General features: G+C 46.3%; 1 protein-coding gene across 3 annotated transcripts in view; it reads left to right on the top strand.

Moving 5' to 3' along the window:
- ACOT7 (acyl-CoA thioesterase 7) overlaps positions 1–24,843 on the top strand; it is a 64,215-nt gene that overhangs the window by 27,373 nt on the left and 11,999 nt on the right. For 2 of the 3 annotated variants that reach the window (XM_081017203.1, XM_081017205.1), the window contains exons 6-8: positions 325–339; positions 1,386–1,472; positions 14,285–14,401. In XM_081017203.1, coding sequence (XP_080873329.1) covers positions 325–339; positions 1,386–1,472; positions 14,285–14,401 — 219 coding nt within the window. The remainder of the gene's footprint in view (positions 1–324; positions 340–1,385; positions 1,473–14,284; positions 14,402–24,843) is intronic. The other variant, XM_081017204.1, reaches the window with a different exon arrangement.

The following is a 24,843-nucleotide window of genomic DNA, read 5'->3' as shown; positions in this document are numbered from 1 at the left end:
GTTCAAACACTTAATGTTAGATTGTTTTCTCAGCTCTTGGGTTGTGTTTTACTGAGCAGGTCCTTCTCTGAAGTCTGTCTTGTGGTTGGATGAGGGTTGCTGTGTTTGCTCTTCCCTTCAGCTCCTGGCATGCTACTTAATCTGGGTGATCAGGTTAATCTTTGGGAGAGTGAAAGTCTTGGCATGGTTGATAGGTGTGAGATACTGTATTGCCTGAAGGTTGGGGGTGAGGCTACATGACCTTCATATCCCATTGCGCCTTGTAATCCTGCAGTGAATGCTCACAGCTTACCTTTCTGTCTCTCTTGCTCTCCTTGCTCACAGATAGACAAAGAAAAGGTAAGATTGTTCAGACTAATTAACACCGTTAAGATAGGGAAGCTTCCAAGTGTTGGCTCTCTTATTCTTTGCTGTAAGATTTGTCAAAGGAAATAACTCTCAGCTTGGCACTATGGGGGCAGATCCCCTTATTGTTTTAAAGTTCATTACAATTGCTTAAAGCAAATTATATAGAATTATATAAAAATTTATATATATATATATATATATATATATATATATATATAAATCTTCTTGCCATACAGACCTCTCTGAGGCAAGTTGGCTTGAATGGATTTGGTTTAGAGGAGGCATATAATTTTAAAAGTTAAGGTTTGCTTGGTTTCTTAATTTTTTTAGCGCTGGAGGACTGGGCAGGTACTGTGCTAGCTAAGGTGGATCAGATTTTTTTCCCCTTAGGTGGTTGCTGCAAGAGGGGAGAGGATCTAACAGCCAGAGCTCAGCTGAAGGGAGTCCCTTTCCCCTGCTAGTTGGGGAGGGGCAATGGTGCTAAACATTCTGGATGAGAAATGCTTGTTCCTTTGTTTAAAAGCTATATAGCCACGAGTAGATGATTTTTCAAAATACATAAGGTTTCACTGGTCGCAAATAGTGGTTATACATTTGATTTCACATGTCAGCCATGTTGGTAAATACACAGATTTCAAAACTGCTGCCTTTTCAGGTGGGTTTTCATAGTCTGTTTTGACCCCTTTAAGGCAGGGATCAAACATTGCCGCTTCAAGGCGTCTTCCATTGATATGTGGTGTACACAGGGCATCACGCTACAACCTGTTTTCCCAGCATTTCCTTGGAACTGAATTGCAGGGGAAGAGGCGCAAGCTGTTTTTCAGGGAAGCTCTCCTGCCATTATTATTCTTACTGAGGATCCTGACACAGTTGCAAAAACTGCTAACACAACATTCTTCAAGTCTGAATGCACCCTTAGTCTGATCCAGCAGATCTCTTCCTCTGTCCTTACACTTCTGTGAACTCTAAAACATCCTTTCTGTGGGGCTGAATTAATTTGGTCTTCTCATGGTCTGTGCTCTTCCCTCCCCTTACAGAGCCATATACTGTTGGCTACAGCCAGTCCAGCTTGATCCACCTGGTGGGACCATCTGACTGCACCATGCATGGATTTGTGCACGGAGGTAAGTTCCCAGTCTGTGTCCATCATGGCTTTGATGTGCTCTTTTGGTGCCGCACCGTGGCTCTGCCAGACATCCCATCATTTGCTAGAAAGTCCTGGGTGAACCCTTTGAGGAGGTGCCTGTTGATGCTGGTTTCATTCATTAACTTATCTACTGCTTCCTGTTTCAGCAGAAATCTCTAAGCAGTTCCTTGGCATCAGCTGTCATGTAACCTTTCCCTTAACTGCACCCAGGCCTATCTGTCAAGTTCTGCCTACTTTTCCACACACCCCTTTGTTCTGTTAGTCTTGCATTGGAGGCTTACTGGGCAGGAGTTGTATGTTTGTAATGCATGAGTGCCACAGAGGTCTCCTACACCTGTTTTGGAACTAATCAGGGGCTTGGGAGGCTTGAATCAGGAACCTCAGGATTTAGGGCTAGGGTCTTCTCTGGTAAGCTGGCTAGAACCATACGAATTCAGGCGCCTAGACACACAATCTCAGGTTGTGTAAACATTGGTGCCTGCAATTGGCAGTCTGTGTTACAAAACCTCTGGATGAGCGGACGGAATGGTATGTCTTGCTTGCTGTGCTTCGGGTATCACCTTTTTCAGTTACGAGCTCATGCAACTGACTTCAGGGATCTTGAATGGGAGAGGGTCCCCCCCCCCACTGGCGGAGGAAGAGGAGTGCGGGGGAAGCGCACCACCCCCGGCAGCACGATCCGGGTGGGATGCCATCGCGGCTGCCCTTCCGCCTTCGCTGGGTGCCACACCCCCGCAGGTGGCGCACCACGCCCCCAGGACACGTGCCACGCCCCAGGACTCATGCCAACCCCGCCCTGCCTGCTCTCCGCCCCCCGGTGCCAGAGCATGAAGCTCTGCCACTGCCCCCACCCCCCCGGGCTGGATTCAGGTTGCTGTCCAGTCCCAAGGAGCCAAAGGAAGATCTCTTTAATAACATTGTATGTCGTGTTTGTTGTATCTCGATGTAGAGTTCTAGTGGCATCGGTTTTTGGCCGCCTTCCAGTTGCATTGACTGGATGGATCCATTACATTAAGCCGACCGTTCAGCCAAAAACAAAACAAAAAAACCCCCAACCATTCTAGGAAATGTGTTGAGAGACTGAATTGCTCCAAATTTCCCAGCAAAATGCAACATCTGTCGGTTTATGCAAAAAGCCTCAGTTGGCACAGAGTCTCTTTTCTAGCTGCAGCTCAGCCTCTTGCTGGCGACTACATTAGCCCTGCGCAGTTTATTCTACGTGTGCTGAAAAATCCTCAACCAATCTCCCCCAACCTGGCGTCCTCCAGATGTTTTGAACTACAGTTCCCATCAGCAGTCTGTGTCTGTGTGTGTAGAAAGGAGGAAAAGACAGAGCAGCTCAAAGAGAATGGAATGGTGCCTTTTTCTCCTTTACCTCCAAAGAGATCAATGGAGGGGTGGATGGCAAAATGGTTTGCTCTTAATAGAGATTGTAAAACCATAACTGCTGGTATTTTTGTTGCTTCGCAACAGCTGCCTCTTTCCTAAAATACTGCACCTGCAACTTGACTGTTTAGCAAAATTGATTTTCTCTTGAATAAAATGTTGGCAGATGTGTGCGGGTGATTTGCAGGAACAGTTTTAATCATATTATGGTAAGGTTGGTTTTTGGCCAAATTAGGCCTAGTTGGAACTTTCTCCTTTAAAAAATTCAAAACTGCCTTGTGCCATTTTCTGTGAAAAACATGGGATTGCTCAAGGCTAGGAAGAGTTTGGGGAATAGAAGGGTGAAATATTGTGGAGCTGTCCCTCCCCCCCCTCCCCGGGCCTGCATGCTGTTCTGTTAGCAGGGCTGGGACAAAATAAAAATAAAAATGCAACCATGCTGGTCTGTGAGCTATCAGATAGATCTAATAATCCAGATTTGCAGCACTTTAGAGGGCAGATGAGAATATAATGCAGGTTTCAGGCACTGGATAAAAAGATCATCCCCCCCCCCGCCCCCCGGCCATCAGCTTCTCTGAAACTGAGGCTTCAGTAGTGGTTCTCACTGGGGTGCAGTCTGGCTCGCAGTCCACTCCTCTGCATATCTGCTCAGGACTAAATCCTATTGAGTTCAAGTGGGTATAGGATTGCAGGCTTCACGCTGCAAAGTTCCTTGGCTTCCAGGTGGCCATTGTGTGACTTGTGGCTTTCCCAGACATCCAGATGGAGCAGCTGGGAAGAAAGTAATAATGGGAGCTTTGTCAAGCTCACTGCTTGGTGTTTGGGGTGCTGTTTGCAGTGCCTGTCATTTCAGTGTAGCAGCTTTAGATGTGCAAGATGAAACTTTGAGTATCAGCAGAAATCGCAGCATAATTGGCAGCCAGGAGGGCCTGACTGGCAGAAGGCAACAGACGTAGCACAGAGCGCAGCCCTACCTTGGTGTTCTATTTTTAAAAGGCAATGGAAGTCATGAGATCTAGGAAAGATCCCACCAAGGCCCCAAGGTGAGAACCTTGCCTTAAAATCCACTGTTGACTCTTAATAGATTCTCACAAGCAACCGAGGGGGCTGTCGCTGTTAGGGTGGGCTTGGTGTTCATAATAAAGCACCAGGATCAATCCTCAGCACGAGGAAAGGCCTCAGCCTGTGTCACAGAAGAGCTGTGTCTGAGATTCCTCTGCTGATCAGAATGGTTTCAGTCAAGCTGCCTTCAACAACCTTGGTGACCTCCAAATGTTTTTGGACTGCTGCTGCACCCATCAGCTCCAGCCGCCCAGGGGGCTGTATAGAAATAAGTCAGTAGGGCAGGATCAGTTATGTGTGCAGGTCCAGTCTCCTCATCTGAAAAAATATATATTGTAGATCTGCAGATGGTACAGACACAGGCAGCCAAAGTGAGCCTCACAAGATCAGACAAAAGTCTTTTTGACTTCTTAGTTTGGGGGGGGGGGAGAGATGACTGGGGGGCAACATGGGGAGATAATATGATATATGGTTGTAGAATTACGCATGATGAGGAACAAGTGTGTTTTATAATCCTGGCATTTGTGTGGTGATCCAATGAGGAAGATTGGGGGTAGATTCAGGTCTGGCCGAAGAAAGCACTTCTCCACACAACACATGGTGGGTTTTTATTTATTTATTTATTCTTTTTGAGTCCCCCCCCCCCACCAGTTGTGGTGGTTCTCACTGGCTTTTTTGGGTGGGGGAGGGTTAAATTTGTGGAAGAAGATGTTTGACATCAGTTAATGGTTTGACAGATTGTGAGCCACTTTGGACACAGCCTTGTGGAAAAGCAGCTTGCCAATGAATGCTCTCTGAATAAAGCCTCTATGATCAGAGGGCTGTTTTGCTTGAGTGCTGCAAGTGAGTTCCACAGAGGCATTTCATTGTAGAAACCAGGATGGAGGACTAGAGGGTGTCTTTGCTTGGATCCAGCTATGGGGCTCTTCATATGTTCTGACAATTAAAGCCGCAGAAGATGATGAAATGGGCAGGTGCTGCCATGGGCTGCAGAAGCAACACACGGACTGTGCTCTGTTATTCAGAGGCTGCAGTGCAGGTAGGAAGAGGCTGTGATAGGCTGAGCTGTGTCTGGCTTGGGGTGTTCCAGCTGCCCAAGATCCTGCATGTTAGAGGAGGGCTAGCCAAAGTGCTGCCTACAGGTGGTGCTGGACTACATCTCCCATCATTCCTGACTATTTGCCATTCTGGCTGGGGCTGATGGGAGCCGCAGCCCAACAACATCCGGAGGGCACCAGGCTGGCAAAAGGCTGAAGCAGCGTAACCTAGATAGATGTGATGGTAATGCCATTTGTTCGGAGTTTTCTTTTAATCAAAATTTAAATCTCCTGCTTGAATGCAGATGAGGTGGTGCTTCTAGTAGTGCCAGAGAAGAGAAGTGGTTGCTATAGAAACTCTTCATTATGAAGACTCTCCTTGGTAATCTAGACCTGTGTAATTAAAACATACACTTTGGAGAAGGAGGGGGCTCTCAACTTTAAAATCAAGTCTCACAAATTAAGTGGAAGCCTTTTGATGGGAGGATTGTGCTGGAGTCGGAACTGACTTGCTAAAAATCCTGTCTCGTGCCTCTAAAAAGAAAGAAAAGTATATGTGTGACTTAGAGTAGAATCCTGGTAACACCTCCCATCGAGCTGGTTTAGGAATAGAATGGCTGATGGATGCTAAGCCCTGGTGACCTCACTGCCCATTTGTACTTGGGAACCAAAAAGAGGCTGTGCAGACATTTGACACAGAGAACCAGCAATCATGATGCAGGGTTGTCTTTTGTATTGAGCATATATGAATTCAAGCATCTAAAAAGCACCTTCCCTCTTCCCCAAGGCATTGACTTCCAGTGACCTAATAAACTTTAGAAAAAGACTCTCTGTCCTCCCCACCCTTTCCACCTGTTTACAAACACACACAGATAGAGACTTTTTAGCCACAAAAGACTCTAGTAGGCCTGGTTAGGAAATTCTGACCAAGTGATGCTTCTGAATACCAAATGCTGGGAATTGCAGGAGGAGAGAGTCCTCTTCTGCTTGAGTTCTACTTGCTGGTTTCCCACAGGTAGGTGGTTGACCACTGTGAGAACAACAGGATGCTGGACTAGATGGGCCCCCTTTGGCCTGATCCAGCAGGGCTCTTCTCATGTTCTTAGTTTGAATGGTTGTGGATCTGTAGCTTTTAAGAGCTGGTTTGTAAAGTGGATATATAATACAGGAAGTAAAATTTTGGGGAAAGGATGTACACCCACCACCAATGAACCCAGTTTATTTTATAGATCCAGTGCCTTCTCTCAGAACCAGCTGGTTCAGAACAAGGTGTCTCTCTCTCTCCAGCTCCCTGGCTCCCACAGTAGCTGGCCAGATGGTTTCAGGAAGCCCACAGGCAGACTTGGATGGCAGGTGTGCCCCTCCAGCAACTGAGCTGAATATGGAGTTCCTGCCTGGTCCTTATTGCTAACAGCCGTTGGTAGGCACATTCATGGAGATCTTTTCTACAGTGTCAGAACATAAGAAGAGCCTGCTGGATCAGGCCAGTGGGCCACCGAGTCCATCATCTTCGTCTCACAGTGACCAAGCAGGTGCCTATTATGAGGAACTGGCAAGTAGGACCTGAGCACAAGAGCACTCTCTCTTGTGGCTTCCAGCAACTGGTAGTCAGCATTTCTGCAACTGACTGTAGAGGTTGAGCATAGGCATCATGGCTAGTAGCTATCGATAGCCTCGTGGACACATTCATGATTTGTCTAATATTTTAAAGCCAACCAAGTTGGTTGCCATCATTGCCTCCTGTTGGAGGGAGTTCCCTATTTTATGTGCTGCATGAAGAAGACCTTTCTTTTATCTGGCCTGAATCTTCTGGGCTGGGGTGCGGCATGTATGATGGATGGGCCCTGGCCTGGAAGGCGGGGTTTTTTGCACATACTTTGGAATCACTGCTTGTTGTTTGTGGCCGCAAGGCACTAGACCTCTTGATGTGGATAGGCTTGTGCTGCTTTCCACTCTCCCTTTTGCTGTTCCTCCGCAGCTCCTCTTCCCCCACACTTAACTCAGCCTAAAATGCGCTCATTACAGCTGCTTCCCTTGTTCCAGGTTGCTCCCCCATCATGCCACCCTGGGTGCATTGCAGCACTGATCCACACTGCATGTGCTTCTCTACTTTTTTTTGCCTCTCACAGTACACCACAGGCTCTCCCCCAGCAGGGAGTAATGGCTTAACTGCTAGCCCTGGCAGTCTTCATCTTATTGTTTTCCCTATAGCCCTGGCAGTCTTCATCTTACTGTTTTCCCCATGTTGGGGAGGGGGGACTGCTGTTACTAGCCAGGGCCTTGCTGCCCTCGTGATGCATGCAGGGCCAGCCAGTCCCCAGGGTGGCTTGATTAATTGGCCATCACCGCCTGGTTGGGGGCAGCGGCAGGGCAGGGGAGATGGATGCTTTGTTTCAAGGCCTCCTCTGCAAATCGGGGTTAATGCGATTTCATCTGTCTCCAGTAGGCTAACACTAATAGGGCAGCAAGCAGGCAAGAGGAGAGCTGCGCTCTGGAGACATCGCCTTCCAAGCGACTCAGGAGCAAATCATTCTCCTTGCAAGCACAGGCCCAACTCTCGGGTTGGCAAAATATCTGTTCTAATAAGGGTCAAGGAGTGGCTCTTCTCTCTGGTCGTCCTTCATGGGATCATGGGCTTCAGTTTGCAGCATCTTCAGTTTAAAGGTTGCGAGGTAGCAGAGCTGGTTCCAGCTGGAGACTTTGGGGAACCAATCAGAGTGAACCAGACTTCACCATCCTGATACCCTCCAGATGTTTGGGGCTACCGCTTCCATCAGCTGTGCAGCGACAGCTGAGCTGGCTTGGGCTGGTGGGAGTTGTCACCCATAATGGCTTGCTGGGGGCACCAGGTTGGTGAATGCTGCCTGGAATAGGCAATGTTAGGCTAGGTGAACTAATGATCTGGCACAGTATTTGCCAGCTTCCTATTCCTGAAGAGTAGCTCAGTCCCAAGAAAGCAGCAGTTGGTTAACCTGTTTAACCTCATGTTGCACCCCTTGGGGATGCTGCAGACTAAATCCTGTGGTCCCATCCAGGCAGTGCATGCTCTCTACTACTGAGCTGTAACTCCCTGCCAATTTTTGGACTTTTGTACCGCTTCAGGCACCATAGCTATGTATTCTTTGGCATGGAGAAACAAGAGTTGAATTAACTTGGAAGGTGGGCAATATGTGTTGTTTTCCATCCCCCTCCTTGCTAGGTACATTTTAGCAGAGAATTGATTTGTGATATATTGGTGTGCTGTTGTGTGTGCTGCAACCTTCCCTACTCTGTTGGTATTTACTTCTCTGTTTCAAAGCAGAAACAAAAAAACTCAGGGCTACTGTCCTATATGTCTGCCCATGCCCATTTGCATCTTGTGTTTAAAAAGAAAACACCCCCAAACCTGGAGTGAGTTGCCTGTCAAATAGATACCCTGTAATTTGGCTGCCATCTATGAAATGACAAATCTCCTCTTCTGACACCAAACACAAAATTACTGAGAAATGTCTGTGTAATTATTCTTGTTCTCTTTAGGTGACAGCTTGAATGAAGTGGCTGTAAATGTTGGTGAAATGTGGATGCTGATAGAAAGGAAGGGCATGGTGGAAAACCTTAACATATCCTGCTAAATTAACTTCTTTATAAAATGGGTGAAGGTCTCTGGACAGTTTTGGGACTGTGAGATGGAAACAGTTTTATGTGATGTACATTGGTGTCCACAGGCAATAGATCTCTGCTCTATTGTTGAAGGGAAAATCCTAAGACACCTTTTTGAGAAACTGAAAAATGTGTGGTCTGTACAATCCATATTGCAGGTCAAAGCTTGCTATGCACCCCTTGCCTTATTTTTAAATTTTATTTCATCAACTCTGTCCCATGTGGAGTCCCCCTCCCCATACTAGCTCATAAGAAGAGCCCACCAGATCAGGCCAGTGACCCATCTAGTCCAGCATCCTGTTCTCATAGTGGCCAACCAGATGCCTCTGGGAATCCAACTCTCCTCTCCTGCAGTTTACAGCAATTGGTATTCAGAAGCATTGCTTCCTCCAGCAATGCTTCTGAATACCAATAGCCATCAACACCCATGAATTTGTCTAATCCTCCTTTAAAGCCAACCAGGTTTGTGTCCAACTCAAAGCTAGTCCGATAAAAAAAAAATATTAAATGGTAAAAGCCTAAAGCAGCAGAATGGAGGAAGATGGAACAAAAGTTAATCTACTCCAAAATTATGGTGAAGCAAATGAGCTTATAATATACCAAACATTAATAAAACAGGAAGCTTGGAATCTGATCAGAAACCAGCTGAGATCTGATAACATTGAAGTTGGTGTTCCAAAGGGGACAACCCTACCTGTTGCAGACAGAATTGGCCATTTTGTGCCTGCTGACGTTACCAAAGGCAGCCTCACACGGTGTAGCTTTGATGCAATCCAAGTGTGACAGTGTCAAGACCTGCTTTTTCTAAGAAAGGGCATTGCTGCCGCACAAGTTGAATCTCTGCAAAAGCATGTCATGCCACAACTACTGACCTGATGTATCATAGAGCAGAGCTTGGTTCCAGGAGAACTGCAAGCTGCTCTTAGGTGGGGGGGGGCACTCTCACCCTGTAGGACCATCTGTGTCCCTATAAATCGGGATCTACCAAACGTTTTTCTTACTTGGTTTAAGTCTCAGTTTGTTAGCCCACATCCAATTCATACCACTGTGATGCTGGTTCCAGACGTCCTCTCTGAGGTCACATGGAAAGGGGAGAGAGAGACAGAGAGACAGAGTGGCACTATACTGCCCCCTCCGCCCCCCCCCCCGCCAAACATAGCTAAATGCTGGCACAGTTTCACAGCCATGAGTACAAAGATAAGATCATGGTTTGAGTTTGAGAATACAGTTCCGATTTTTAAAGCTCTCATGTTATCCCTGGCTGTGTTTTGAGACAGACATAAGCATGGCCCATGCAGTGGCCAACCAGATGCCTGTAGGAAACCAGCAAGCATCCTTTGGCTTCCAGAAACTGGTGTTCAGAAGCATTATTCTCTCCAGCCATGGATGCAGAGCATAGCCATCCTGACTTAGTAGCCCATGTGGCAGTGAGTTCCATAGTTTCGCTATTTGAAGAAGGACTTTCTTTTATCTTCCCCGAATCATCCAATGTTCAGCTTCATGGGGTGTCCGCAAGACCCGGCCTGACAACGATGAGCTGTGCTTAGGACAGATCCCCACATTAAACAAGAGACACAGATGCCACTTAAACGGTTTCCCTATTTTGCATGATTCCCCCATAACATATAGGATTACTTGTCCCTCTGTTCCGTGCTGCTACATCAGTGCACTGCACATTTCCCCCCTTCTAGGGAAGCACGCAGCATGATGGGGGAAGTGACAATCCTTGTTTTAGGAAGGCAACATGCTCTTCCTCCTGTTGCTGTTGCTTTAACAGCAGTGCAAGGAAGGAAGTCACGGTTCTAGTGAGCGTGCACTTGCCAGGGTATTTTTAGTAACTGTTAGCTTCCCTGTCAGTTGGAGCCACACTGCCTTGCTTCAGGCCGGGGGGTGGGGTGGGGGCGGCTGCATCTCTATGGAATACACTGAAAGCAAGTAGTAAAAGAAATGGTGTTGCGTCTCTCTCTGACTTCCCAACCTGTACGCTGTTTATTTCACAGGCCATAATGCTAGGCAGCGAAGAACACCGTGTGTGTGTGTGTGTGTGTGTGTGAGAGAGAGAGAGAGAGAGAGAGAGAGAGACTTGCAAGCCATTTCCCCATGTCAATCTGATTCTTTTGCCCCATTCTAAAAAGCCTGATGTCTGCCCACGTGCACCAAATGTAGTGGCATGCAGGCAGTCTTTCAGAAAACCAGTGTCAGACCAAATGCAGTAGATTGGATTAGGAGATTATTTTAATTGATTACAGTGAGCACAAGACAGCACATATGGTTCTTCCTTTCCCCCATTTTATCCTTACAACAAGCCTGTGAGGTAGGTTAGGCAGAGAGAGGCAGAGTGACTGGCCCAAGGCCACCCAGTGAGCTTCATGGCCAAGTGGGGTTTTGAACCCCGGTCTCCCAGGTCCTAGTCCAACAAATTTAACCATTGCGGCAACCATTGGCTCTCAGTGAGAGCGAAACTCTGTCAGCACAAGGGGGCTTTGCTGTCTACAGCTCCCTGTACCTCCCAGGGGGTCTGGGGCCTGCAATGGGATGGAGAAATGAGGCTTTAGTGGCCCTGTCTCACTCAGTCCTAGTCTGACCCTTTTAGCACTGTCCCATGCTGGTTTACCCAGCCATCATCTCCTGTGGAGGTGCTCAGGAGCATGGTTCGATGCAGTCCCAGATATACCGTATTTTTCCATGTATAAGACTAGTTTCTTTTCCTTAAAAAAATGTCAAAATTTTGAGGGCGTCTTATACACGGATAGTAAAATACACGATTTTTTCTTAAATTGGAGTCCCCCAAAATAGAGGCATCTTATACATGGGGGCATCTTATTGACGGAAAAATACGGTAGTTGTCTCTTCCTCTGTTGTTTCCAGCTAATGATAAAGAGAGCAGGATGCTTGGAGCATCCCTCTGTTCAAAATGCACTATCCAGAGTGTCTTGCCTGTCACCTAATTTATTATACTTCCAGGACCGAGAGAACATGCAGTCTTCTTTTTTAATCTCTCTCTTTCAAATATAGGTACACCTGGAATTTTAAAGGCCTGTAAATCTTCAGTGCTGCTGTGAACTTTGTGTTGTGGTTACATTTTTGATTTTGTGCTGCATGTAGTATAAGCACTGATAACTGGGAAACACTGGCCTGCGAGCTCTCCAGTTGGAGAACAGGCTTTACTTTGTCTTCATGGAAGACAATCTTACTCAGCTACGAGTGAGAGAAACTACTTCACATCCTCCCCTCCCAAAGGCCTCTATGCTGCTTAAAAGTCTTCTCAGAATGGATGTTGACTCGTGCATAAGTCACAGGCCTTCCTCTTTCCCCCTCCCTCTCCCCTCCTTTCTTACCTGCTGTGATGAATGCTCCACTTGCCTGTAACACTTGCTGTGCTTTGCCTTAAATTGCTTTGCCTGTTTTTTCCCTGTAGAAGAATGGCTTGGCCTCTTCTTTTATGTTCCTTAAACCTTGTGGGGAAGTGGAAATTGAAGCCTGGAGGAAGAATGCAGGCTTCCTTTTGATCAGAGACCGTTCCAAAAGAGAGTCTGGAGGAAAGGAATTCTGTTTCCCCGCAGACCTTAAAATTTCAGTGCATGTTATTGTCCTTCCAAAATCAGCTACATTTTCTCTGAAGATCTTAGGGCCTTGTTAAGCTGCAGTATGTATTGTGCACTTATTTAAAATGTTTGTGTCCTGCCGTTCCAAAAATGGCTGTTGGGCCCAACAAAGAAAAAGGAATTTGAAAATACAGTCAAAATGCTTAAAACATTATTACTTCAAATAAGCAATAAAAAGAGCACAGGTAAACTCCAGAGTTCACTAAGATCCCTAGCAACCAAAGACCTTCCTTAAAATAGGTCTTCATCCTACATGGAAGACCCTCCAGGAAGGGGCGAGGCAGATCTCTTCAGGATGGGTATTCTAGATTCTGGCTGTGCCCTACTCCCTAAGGCCTCTCTGGTCAGTCAGGATTTTGGAACTCTTAAGAGTTGATATTAAGAGAATGTGTTCCTTTACAGTCTAGCTAGCTGTGGATCTCTGTCCTTAGCTCTCATCCACTTTCTAGAATGCAAATAACAAGCTTGCACAGAAAGGCTTGATAGCACTCACTGGCTGCTGCTCCTCGACAGGAAATTGCTAAAAACTGGAAACAAGCCTCAAACTTGTCTCTCTGTCTGCTTTTTTCGACCGAGCCTGGAGAGCTTTCTTGGCAGAAAAGCTCACAAATGAAAGAAGTCTGCACAAAGACCTAATTAAACAAGATTTATACACCAGAATTTGGTTCACATTTGTAGTATCTGCTGTGAAACGCACCAATCTGTATACTCCCATCTGGTTCACAGATAAAAGTTTGGAAGATCTGCTCTTTGACAAAACACTAACTAATGGCCTGCCGGGCTGAGTCTGCCATATCATCATGGAATATTTCAATGTTTATGTCATGGTATGACTCCTGGAACGTTGTTATGTTCTTTGTTCTGTGGCTTTTCCTGTTTTGTTTTAAACAAACACACAAATACTTTTTTTGGGGAAAAGATCCAGCTGCTGGAGGGAAGTTGGGGTGTTTCCTCAGTGGTGTTACTGAGTGCTGAAAACGTTAACTAGTCATGTGTAGCTAATTCCTAAGATAAGAATTCAAATCTGCTGGGAAGACATAACCTCTGCTTTTTGAAGCCCTACCGGGGCTGCGTCCACACAGCAGTTGATTCCATTTTTCTCCGGTTTCCCCCAAACTGTTGATTTATGTATTGTATTTGAGCCTTCACATGGTATAAAAGCCACTTCTGGAAAACTAATGGAACCCAGTGCATGTTTAGCGCTCATTTCCATGTTATTTGATTCCAGGAGAGATCTGTTTGCAACCCCCTTAAGCTGGAAAATTGTGGGAGCAAAGTGACAAAATTTGGGGCAGTACACTGGCTTACAACTCTTCCTGCTATTTTTATGGGTGTGGGGATCATGGGGGAACAGAAACATGCCTGTGTGGAAAGCAGGGAGAGATTAGTGACATTTGTTTTTATGCCACCTGTGTCCACTGGTATGAATAAAATGTAGCACAGCATGCCAGTATAGCAGTAAAATAGCCAGAGTTCCGTAACCTGCAGTGTGAACGGAATGTTAAGGGAACTGATGGGCTAGCATTATTATCAGGAAAACTAAGGCAATAATATCCATGCCCATGCCTCTTAAGCCCAGATATGAAGGAAGCCCCACTCTGGCTTCAGAGGCATGCCATACGCTTCTGAGCCTGGTGTGGTTTTGGGGTTGTTGTTTTTTGCATCCTTAAGATTCAGAAACATGCATGTTTTAAAATAACATAAAAAATGAGACACTCAACCTGCTGAATTCTGTGGGCTGTGCCAGTTTCTGCACTTCCGTAGAGAAGTTTATTTTCTGCAACGTGAAAGAATGGCCAGAATAGGACAGAGTAATTTTTGCATGCTCCCAAACAGCAGCTTTCCAGTCCTTAAAGAGGAAAAATCTGAAAGACTTTTAGCAGGTTCTGCTCAAGACTTAGGAGCCAGAGGAGGAATGTGGGGAGCCCAGTGGCTGAGGGTGGAAGAGGGCAATTGGGTAGCTTATTGCCCAGAGTGGCTGGGGCAACCCAGTCAGATGGGGCAGGCTTCCTCCTCTTGTGGCTGCCTCAGTTAATAACTGGCCATTCTCTTTCCTGCAGGTGTTACTATGAAGCTGATGGATGAGGTAGCTGGGATCGTTGCTGCTCGCCATTGCAAGACCAACATAGTCACTGCATCCGTGGATGCCATCAATTTCCACGAAAAGATTAAAAAAGGTAAATTGGTGGGGGTGGGCATAAGCATTTCATTTTTTCCGTTGCATTTACACTTTCATGGCCCAAGACACTGGCCTTACTCCCAAGTCGGAGGGAGGGTCCAAAGACTTGAGGAAGGAGAGGACCAGATGCCTGAACTGCTGTAGGAGACAGCAAATTGGCTACCCTGCTAGAGTTCGCCGCATGGAAGGAGGAACATAAGGAGGTGCCTTATGCTGAGTCGGACCACTGGTGGATCCAGCTCAGTGTTGTATGCACTAACCAGCAATGTATCTTCAGGGGTTTAGGCATGGAGCCCTATCATGAGGTGCTGGGGATGGCATACCGGGTTTTTTGAATGCAAAGCTGATGTTCTACTTTGGACAATTCATCCATCCCAAGTGAAGAGTCCTTGCAGGCAGTGAGATCTCCCCTGCTCCTGAGAAAACAGTTTCACCTCCCCCGATTCCCTTGTATCCCTGTAGACCACTGTGACCAGCTTGGGACTTCAGGAGGCATCCCATGCCTGAGGGACTGCATGCTTTCTCCTAGGGGGCAGGACTTCAAACACCCCTTTCTCTGCAAAGCCCATATCAGCCTTGAGTTGGCTCCAGGCAAGCCATACTCCAAGCTCCCTGCTGGTCAGCCAGTTGCATCTGGCCTGAAGGTGCTGTCAGCCCACAGGGTGCTCTCTGTGGTCCTGACGACTTGCTGCCCAGCCTGCACTTTTTGCCTGTGCCCGGCTCAGAACATCCCTGGCAGAGCACTGCTTCTTCCGCTGGGTTTTTTCCCCAAATACGCTTGCCGTGCAAAGACAAAGGGAAACTGGGTAGAAGGGAGATCTAGATTCTGCTCTGCAGAATCCTACATGATTTTTATTATTATTTTATGAATTATATTTATTTGTATCCCGCCTTTCTCCCGGACCAGGATGCAAGGCAGCTTACGTGTATTTAGATATAGTACAAAAAGCTAAAAGCATATGAAAGATAATCATTGAAACAACAATTAATCTGCACTAGAATTAAAATAATATGGAATATATATTTGAAAATACAGAGTGTACATTGCATTGCAATGAAAGGAAGGTGATCCCAGCATGGATCTTTGAAAGCTGCCACACCATGTCTCCTAGCAGGGAGGGAGAAATGCTCGGTTTTCCAGCAAGGGCATGGAGTGTCAGTGGCCTTCCAAGCAGGGCTGCCTTTCCCACCATACTGAACCAATACTGAATGCTCTGTTATGTGTATAGAGAGAACTTAGAAGTCAGTATATATTTCCCCCCATCTCTCTGCTGAATCAGGCAGAGAGCCATCCAGTCCAGCTTTGGTTCCTAAGAGCGGTGAGCCGCAGGCAGGATGAGAGCATGATAGCTTTTTCCTTCTGCCTAAATACTAGGTGCTACAGACAGTGGCATGCTATCACTGAACCATGCAGGGGTGCAGCAGGCAGCCTCCCTTGTGGGCACATCCAGCTGGGTCACAGGAGCCCTCAGCTGTTTCTTTTGATCCACAGTGTGCCCCAGCAAACCATGTGGGTAGTGCTGAGACTCTTTGAGGAAAACACATGAAAACATTAGTAGGGTGTGGGAAGGAGCTCCCCCTCTTGACTCAGTGACATTTACCTTTGAGTTGAGAAGCAAGCCCTTCCCTTCTGACTGTCAGTTGCCACGTTGACTTTTGAGCATGTTCTGTTTCTGAAAGCTTGACTGAATTAAATTAGCTCTCAAAATCTTTATGGGATAGAATGTGGGTCAGAGGTGTTTACCCCTGCGTGGAGAGAAACAGCCTCCTGAAAGGCTGACTTTTCCAACTCAGTGTTGGGTCTCTGACTGCAGTGGAAAAATCCCACGAATTTCAGCAGGAGTTCATAGAGTTCCAATTTGGCGTTGTTCTCTTTGAGCCGCCAGCTTTTTCCTGGCAACATTGAGGCTAATCTGAGATCTGTAATGAACACCCCTGACCTACCGCAATAAACCTTTTTTAAAAAACAACAACAATACACACATATGCACATAACCTTCTCTCCATTAAAGCTGGGAGAGAATTTAGTTTGCTCCAAATTTTAAAGCTGGCATATCTTAATTCACACCTCCCAAATCTAATACACAGATCGGATTGTAATGATCCTTTAGAGTTTGCTAGCCGGTTCTCTCCTCAAAAAAAACATGCCAAAATGCATTTGAAAAAGGTGTGTGTTGGGATAAAATACCTTTCAAAGCTTGAAATAAAATACTTCTTCACAATACCTATCTAAATACATATTTAATTTTTGTGTGTGTGGATTTCTGTTTTTTTAGAAAATTGCAGATTAATGTGGAAACAGGGCAGGACAAAATTAGGATTAAACAATGAGAAATTGACAATTGGCATAGTGATCTGTCCATTCCTGCTTTCTGAAATAGGAAGTGATTAAAACGACCCAGCCTGACTTGCCGGTTCGTGGGGTGCCTTGTTGTCAGTAGGGTTTTTCAGCATTGCAGGTATTAAACTAGTGCTAGGAAGCCAAACCCTTCCTAAATGGAGATGAGCTTCTTGCCTAGCCAGGCTGCATGCTCTTCCTTCTCAGGGGTGAACTTGGAAAAAGCAAGCTGCCTTTTGCTCCCACCCACACAAGCCGGGGCGCACAGTAAGGAATAATTGCCGCTTGTCTGTCCCTTTCCCAAGGCAAATTCATACCAGAAGTGACAGCTCACCAGCTGCAAGTCACTGGGGTGGACGCCTTTCACAGCTGACTTTAAAATTACATGAACCCTGGGACTTGCCTCTTTCTCTGTCAATGTGTTGTTTTTTAAAAAAAAACAACCTGAAATTTATTATCCAAACTGGGCATTTGGACATGGAAGCAACCAGCTGGGCAGGGAGGCAGTGCGATTTCCCTCCCATCTTCATGTTTTACATCTGTGTTATTTACCTACCACACAGTGCAGTTGAGAATGGAGGCGTGCAGGATATGTTCCTTTCTTGACATTTTTAGCTGCTTTCTTTCTATGCTGGATCACCAAAGGTAGTGCTTAATCCTCTAGAGATTTTGTTTGTTTGTTTATGTTTATGCTACTATGCTGGAATCAGATAGGCCCCTGTTCAAAAGCAAAACAAAAACCAGGAAAAGTATTTGGGGGTTTTTGGGGGGGGGGCATGTTTGTGTGACAAGGTATTAAGGTTTGCTGTTTACAGTAAAGTTGGCAAGTTATGCATGGTTTGGAAGTCAATGTTAATTTCAATGTTGATACATTGCTGATTCATTTGTCCCCTTCTTCGTATGGTTGCTGGAGATATGAATTGAAAAAAGCAATACATGGGGGCTAAATCCTCAAGTAAACCTTAGCTGCTGCTTCAAGGAACTGTTTTGTTTAGATGAGAGTTTCACTACTTTGAAAACATTTAGATCCTCTCTTCCCCCCTCACTGACACCTTATCCGGCAGTGTTGCATTCCCCCACTTACATTAATTGGGGTCTAATTGGCCACAGTAACCTTCAAAATAGCAAGTTATTTGTTCTAATTTTTGCACTCAGGGAAAAACTGCTGAGCGTTCTAGAATGCGGAAGCAGGAGGTGACCAACAGTGCTGATCCTGCCTCAGTTGCTAGCACAAAGCCATCCATAACACACCGGAAACACTGAGTGGTTGTAGAGCAGTTTGGTACATTTATGTGTTAACAAATAAATCTGCTACCACCACTGCAAAATTGTTGGGGGTCTTGTGAGGGGGTGGTACAAACCATTTGGGGAGGCCGTGGGTTAGCCGCCACTTCCCTACACAGCTTGTGTCTTCAGTTTCTATCCACCTGCCCACCCACCTGCTTTTAGGCCCCACAAACAGCACCAGAGGCCTTCCTTCTTTAAGCACCCCTGCCAGGTGAGGTGGGTGGTGACTGAAGAGGCTGCTTTGTCCCCCGTGGGGAGCCCTTCCTGCAGAACTCTCTTCTGCAGAAAGGGTTGATGGGGGGATTAATTTTTTTAGGTACGAAGACCTCACCCCCCCCATGACTTTTAATTGTTGTTTATCTCTGCTGGCTGTTTCGAATGTGTTAATGCAGAGATGTGTGATCTCAGGCCCCCAGAACTCTCTTATCAGCCCCTCGGAACTCTCTGCAGGCCACACCCCTCGTTGGTCCTGCTCTGCACCCTCCTGACATGCTTTTGCCTGGCTAGAGCACGTCCTTGAATGGCTCCTGCTTCTGTGGATGGAGAGGGGTGTGTTCATGTGTATAGAGACTTCCGTGTGACTGGAATGTAGCCTATTGGAGGAAGGTTAAGAGCCACATTATTTCATCTGGCTGTGACCACCAGGGTATTGGATACCTTTGTTCACAGAAAACTCCATGAGAAACACATACACCCGGTGCAACAAACTCTGGCATGACACATTCTGTGACTGAGCCTCCAGCTGTGTGTAATTCCTTTTGGAGCAGAAGAAGACAATAACATTGCAAGACGGCTTCCTCATCTCCCGGGTGTCTTTGCTCCTGCCTTTACCTGTCTCCGGGGTATTTGCTATAGAAAAAACGGAAATCATGAACCTGTTAAAATTTTGCCCAAATAGATCTTATGAAGAAGTATAAGACATGCACTGGAGATGAGCTGCCCTTGTGGAGAAATACCAGTAGTTCCCAAATGTTATAAGCGTCTTACAGCTAAGGGGGTGCTGTCAAGCTTGGCGTTAACCAAGTAACATCTAATGTGTTTGCAGAGAATGCTATCTGAGTGTGCCATCTTGTTGCAGAGCTGAGAAAGGTTCAGATAAGGGCAACGAGAATTGCCAAGGGATTGTAGCGCCTCCTCTATGAGGAAGCAGTTAAGCATTTGATTCTTTTAGTTTGTGGGAGACGGTTGACATGATGGAGGTGCATAAAATTATGCAATGTGTGCAGAGAAGTTCTCTCGTAATAAGAATTCAGGATCATATTGTGAAATAAGAACATAAGAAGGGCGTGCTGGATCAAGCCAGCAGCCAATGTAGCCTAGCATCCTGTTCTCACAATGGCCAACTAGTTGCCCCCAAAGGAAACCTGCAAGTGGGATCTGACTACAAGAGCACTCTCCCGCCATGTGGCTTTCGCTGTAGAAGCAGAACATATCCATCATGTTTAGTAGCCATTGATATCCTCCATGAATTTGTCCAACCCTCTTTTAATTGAGATTTGGACTGTAGATTCAGGACAGACAAAAACAAATGAACTGTCCATTCACACAGTGCAGAAATTTGTACTTCACTGCCATGGGGTGTGCTCATGGGCTTCTTTAAAGAAGGATTAGACAAATTAATGGAGGAGGATGTATTATCTGTTATTATTTGCTCCCTGATACTGAATGGTACCTCCATGTTTTAGAGACAGGGTGCTGCTGAATGGCAGTTCCTGCAGGTCATCAGTGAATCTAAGGGATGGTGGCCTCAGTGTTGCCTAGCGGACTTAAGTGATTTCAGACCTGGCTCCTTCCTTGAACCCAGACATGCATCTGTCTGGTACTGGTGCTGCGACCAATCTTAGACCAGGCTGCAACCCAACTGTGGGTCCCAGGCCCACAAGTTGCTGTGGGACAGCCTGGGGCTCACCAGATGTTTTGAGATACCACTCCTATCAGCCTTAGCCAGCATAGCTGTATGATGCTGGGGGTGACAGGAGCATGACCCTGCTGACCGAGGCTAATGGGAGTTGTGGTTCCAAACATCTAGAGGGCTCCAGGCTGACTTGGGCCATCCCTCTCAACAGCTGGAATTCTGTATCTGAGGGGGAGGGGTGTCTGGCGCTAGCTGTATTTTTCCTTTTCCAACCAGATGTGTGTCTGGGGAGGGGGAGGGGACACACACACACACACACACACACACACTGTTCTGGGGATCAGTCTTGTTTGCTTTCCATGTTAAGGGATCCGTTTCCTTTCCTTCACATCACAAAGGAGGCTTGAAATTACAGATAATAGCATCTCTTAACAGATGGAACCTGCTGTTTCTCTTTTAAATGTCAAAACTGATTAGGTGCTCTTATTCAATCGCAGAGATGTGGAAAAACCATCTGACTTTACTGTTCCTCATCCATCCCCACCCCCTGTGTGTGTTTTAACGATAGTCATGTGTTCTGGATTGGCTCTTTCCCTCTCTCCTCTCCCCCCCCCCTCTAATGCTTAAAGTTGCAGAGTAGGCTGTTCCGTGCATGAATAAAACAGCAGATTCAGGCTGTTAACCTAAAAAAGGGAGGGAGTGCATGGGAGCACAAATCTACAACCCAAGTTTCAGTAATTCAAAAACACGCCTGACATTTGCAGCCCGTCAGGCAAATGCACAGAGGGTGGTGAGGCGTGGCGGAAGAACAGGTGCTGAAATGAGCAGGCCAGAGTATTCCAAGATGTAGGCAGGGTCTTTGTGTTTCTTGACTTTTGTGGTGGAAGGAAGTGGGCACCAGCCTACAAATTTGACTTAATAATATGATTTAATCAAATGCCTCCAGCCAGGATTGGTGTGATGCGCTCAAGGCTGAAATGTGTACCCAGCCATTTGGCGCACACAGGCCTTGGGCTGCATTTAGCTTAGGTGTACTCTGAGTAAACCACTTGAAATTAATGGGCTGAGCAGGTCCAGCACTGAATACAACACGTCGTGAACCTATTCTGAAAGGTTTTGCCACTGCATGCCTTTTTCCTCCAACGCTGTTCATTTTACAAAACACCCTCTTGTTGTCTCTTCCTGGGGTGGTAAAGAGCAACTGCTTGAAAGAAGTTCCTGTCCCCGAATGGATCCCCCTGTCAGCTACAGTCTCTCGGCAGGTTATATAATGTGGGTGTCTCTGGAGGAGCATGTTAGGTTGATTCCTGGGGTAACACGTCAGCGCTGTTGCAATGAGTCTTAAAATCAGGAATGGTGTGAAAACAGGAAGAGCCTGTGGGTTCAGGCCAAAGGGGGCTCATGTAGTCTAGCATCCTGTTCTCTCAGTGGCCAACCAGATGCCTGCCACAGGCAGGATTTGAGCACAAGAGCCCTCTCGCCTCCTGCGCTTTCCAGCAATGTATTCAGAAGCATTGCTGTTTCCAACCATGGAGGGAGAGCAATAGCCATCATGGTTCATGACCATCGATAGCCTTATCCTCCACAAATGTATCCAGTCCTCTTTTCAAATCATCCAAATTGGTGGCCATCGCTGCCTCCTGTGGGGGTGAGTTCCATAGTTTAACAACGATTTGTAGGTAGCCATGTTGGTCTGACGCAGTCGAAATATATATAAAAATATTTTTAAAATTGTCCAGTAGCACCTTAAAGGTAAAGGGACCCCTGACCATTAGGTCCAGTCGTGGCCGACTCTGGGGTTGCGGCGCTCATCTCGCTTTATTGGCTGAGGGAGCCGGCGTACAGCTTCTGGGTCATGTGGCCAGCATGACTAAGCCACTTCTGGCGAACCAGAGCAGCGCACGGAAACACCATTTACCTTCCCGCCGGAGCGGTACCTATTTATCTACTTGCACTTTTTGGTGTGCTTTCGAACTGCTAGGTGGGCAGGAGCAGGGACCGAGCAACGGGAGCTCACCCCATCGCGGGGATTCGAACCACTGACCTTACGATCGTCAAGTCCTAGGCTCTGTGGTTTAACCAACTAAGTTTGTTCTTGGTATAAGCTTTCGTGTGCATCTGAAGAAGTGTGTATGCTCACAAAAGCTTATACCAAGAACAAACTTAGTTGGGCTCTAAGGTGCTACTGGACAATTTTTTTATTTTATGATTTGTATGGCGAAGTCATTTCTTTTATCTGTCCTGAATCTTCCAATATTCAGCTTCACTAGTGGTTGTCCATTCGTGTTGTGAGATAAGGAGAAAAAAATCTTTCTGTCCCCTTTCTCTATACCATGCATACTTTTATAAGCTCTCCCCACTCCTTCTCCCGTGATGCCAGAACCCAGGGTCATCCAGGGAAATTGTCTGGCAGCAGAAGCAGAACTTCACACAAATCATAATTTAATTTGCAGAATTCACTGGCAGAAGGTGTCACGACTGTCCGTAGCATAAGCAGCTCATGAAGTCACCCACACAAAGTTCAGGGTGCTGATTCTGGTGTATAAAGTCCTATACAGCTTGGGACCCAGGATACCTGAAAGATTGTCTCGCCTCTTATATACTGAATCAATCACTGTGCTCTGCATATGAGGGCCTCCTGCAGATGCCATCTTATCAGAAGCTCTGTTCTGCATAGTGCGGGATTCTAGCATTTAGTGGTGTTGTATGTACCCTTTGGAACTCCCCCCCCCCCACTTAAATATTAGACAGGCACTGTTTCTGCACCTACCAAAAACCTTCCTCATTCAGCAAGCCTTTTAAGCTGAGATCTTTCTCACTCTGCATCTGTATCTGGATATCGTTTTTTATCACTTGTTCATTGCCCTGGGCTCCTTTGAGAGGAAGGGTGGGAAATACATTTAACAAATAAGTAAAGCCCAGACCGCCTTAGCCTTCATCAAGGCGGTGGCCTTATGTGTCTTCAGAGTATGGAGCCTCCATGTTTAGAGGCAGTGTACCTCTGGGTTCTGGTTGCCAAGCAACAGCAGCGAGAGCAGGATGTTGTTTTCAAGCCCCCCTTGCGAGCTTTGCAGAGGTATCTGATAGATTACTGTGGGAAGCAGGAAGGCAGGCTAGATGGGTCTGTCCTAGTGGGCCATGAGTCATCCCTGTGTTTGAAAACCTCACTTGAGCGATTGCTTGACATCTATTTGCAAAGTCTAAGCCAGCTTTGGATAATCTGTAGGGCACTTAGATGAACAAATTAGAGCACAGAATGTATAGCTTTTGCTGGAAAATGGTACCTTTCTGTTAATTTGCCCCTCACCCCCACCCCGGCTGCCGCCATGGAATAAATGATGGTGCTGCAAACTAAAAGTTCAACGTTAATGCATTTTTGGCTTCATTTAATTAGTGAAAATGTGTTTATCCCACATTTCCGTTTTGCTTGTTGATGTTTTGTTTTTAAAGATCAAGATGACTTATGACACACTTAGTATGTGCATCTGAACAAAATAATAGAAGCAAATATTACAGAACAAGCGATTTGTCATGGCAGATACAGTAAATATAAAATCAGGAGGGTTGTGTGTTGGTCCCTAAGATGCTCCAAAAATCTACAGCCAAATGGGACCAAGCCAAATGGGTGAAAATTATGGCACACTTTCAGTAGATAGGGTTTTTCTAACAACAACAACAACTGTTAGAATTTAATTACGTTTTAATAATTATCTTTATGTGTGTTTTTAGCTTTTTGCATTTTACCTGTGTTGTTTCAGTCCATGTGAGCCACCTTGAAACCTGGTCTGGGGGGGAAGGCAGGCGCTCTCTCTCTCTCTCTCTCTCTCTCTCTCTCTCTCTCCCCCCCCCCCCCAGTTCTCCAGAATTCTTGATCAGGCAAATCAACGGCAGAGAGAGGGGGGTGGGGGGTATAAAATAGGCTGAATGTTGTAGCCATCAGGTCAGCTTGTAGAGGCCTGGGTTCCCAGGGGGAGACTGCAGGCTGAATCATTCCCCCCCCCCCCGCTGTTCCCGTGTACTGTATCCCCAGTACTGTGGGGATACAAAAGCAACGAATGTTTCCCATTGTGTGTGTGTGTGTGTGTGTGTGTGTGTGTCTGTGTGTCTCTGTGTGTGTCTGTGTGTCTGTGTGTGTAAGGACCATGGTTTACTGGTGCATCTGCAACAAGCAAACCACAGTCAAGATAGTTCTATGGCCTCTCTGCTTAGAAGATGACAGGTAGGTCTTGTCAGCATGTTTGTGATGTGTTAAGCAGGGTAGGACACTAACCCATGATCAGCACTGGGCTGCTGCCACAGCTGAGCTGTGAATTGAACACAGATTCCCCCATATCATAGAAGTGTAGAATTGGGACCCTAGGGTCATCTATCCCCTATCTCTGCAATGCAGGAATCACAGCTAAAGAACCCCTAGCACACAGCTATCCAAACTCTGCTTAAAAACCTTTAAATGTGCTTCCATGTGAAAGCCCTGCAGATATTTGAAGCGTGGTCAGGGGTCCCTTTACCTTTACCTATTGTATCACCTCTCAAAATGAGCTTTGTATCCGCTGAACTTTAGCTAACTTTTCAGGGTCAGCATGCAGTTTGCAGATTATAATGCTACTTCTGACGTCTTGCTCCACCACCCTCATGTTAATTGCTCGGGACCGGCCCATGGATTTGACAGCACAATGGCATGAAACACCTTTGGCATCTCTGACAAGAGTCAGTTTTGCAGTCTTGCCTGGTTGTGCGGCTCCCAGCGATGCCCATGAAAAGATGCCCAGAGCTGCTTCTCAGGAATTTGCTGACTTGCTGCCAGCGCCTTCCTTGCCCCAACACTGGACAAGATCTTTGTCTTTGGGAAAAAAAGAAGTTATAAATAAACAAAAAGCTACCCAAGCTGGAGTTGCCCTCTTACAGCTTGTTTCATTTTATTTTATAGTGTTTATAGTCCCTGGAGCTTCTAAGTCAAGCT

The sequence above is a fragment of the Podarcis pityusensis genome (assembly GCF_964106645.2).
Source record: "Podarcis pityusensis genome assembly, chromosome: 8".
NCBI lineage: Eukaryota > Metazoa > Chordata > Lepidosauria > Squamata > Lacertidae > Podarcis > Podarcis pityusensis.
Note: the sequence above shows the minus strand (reverse complement) of the source record. Positions and strands in the feature narration are given on the sequence as shown.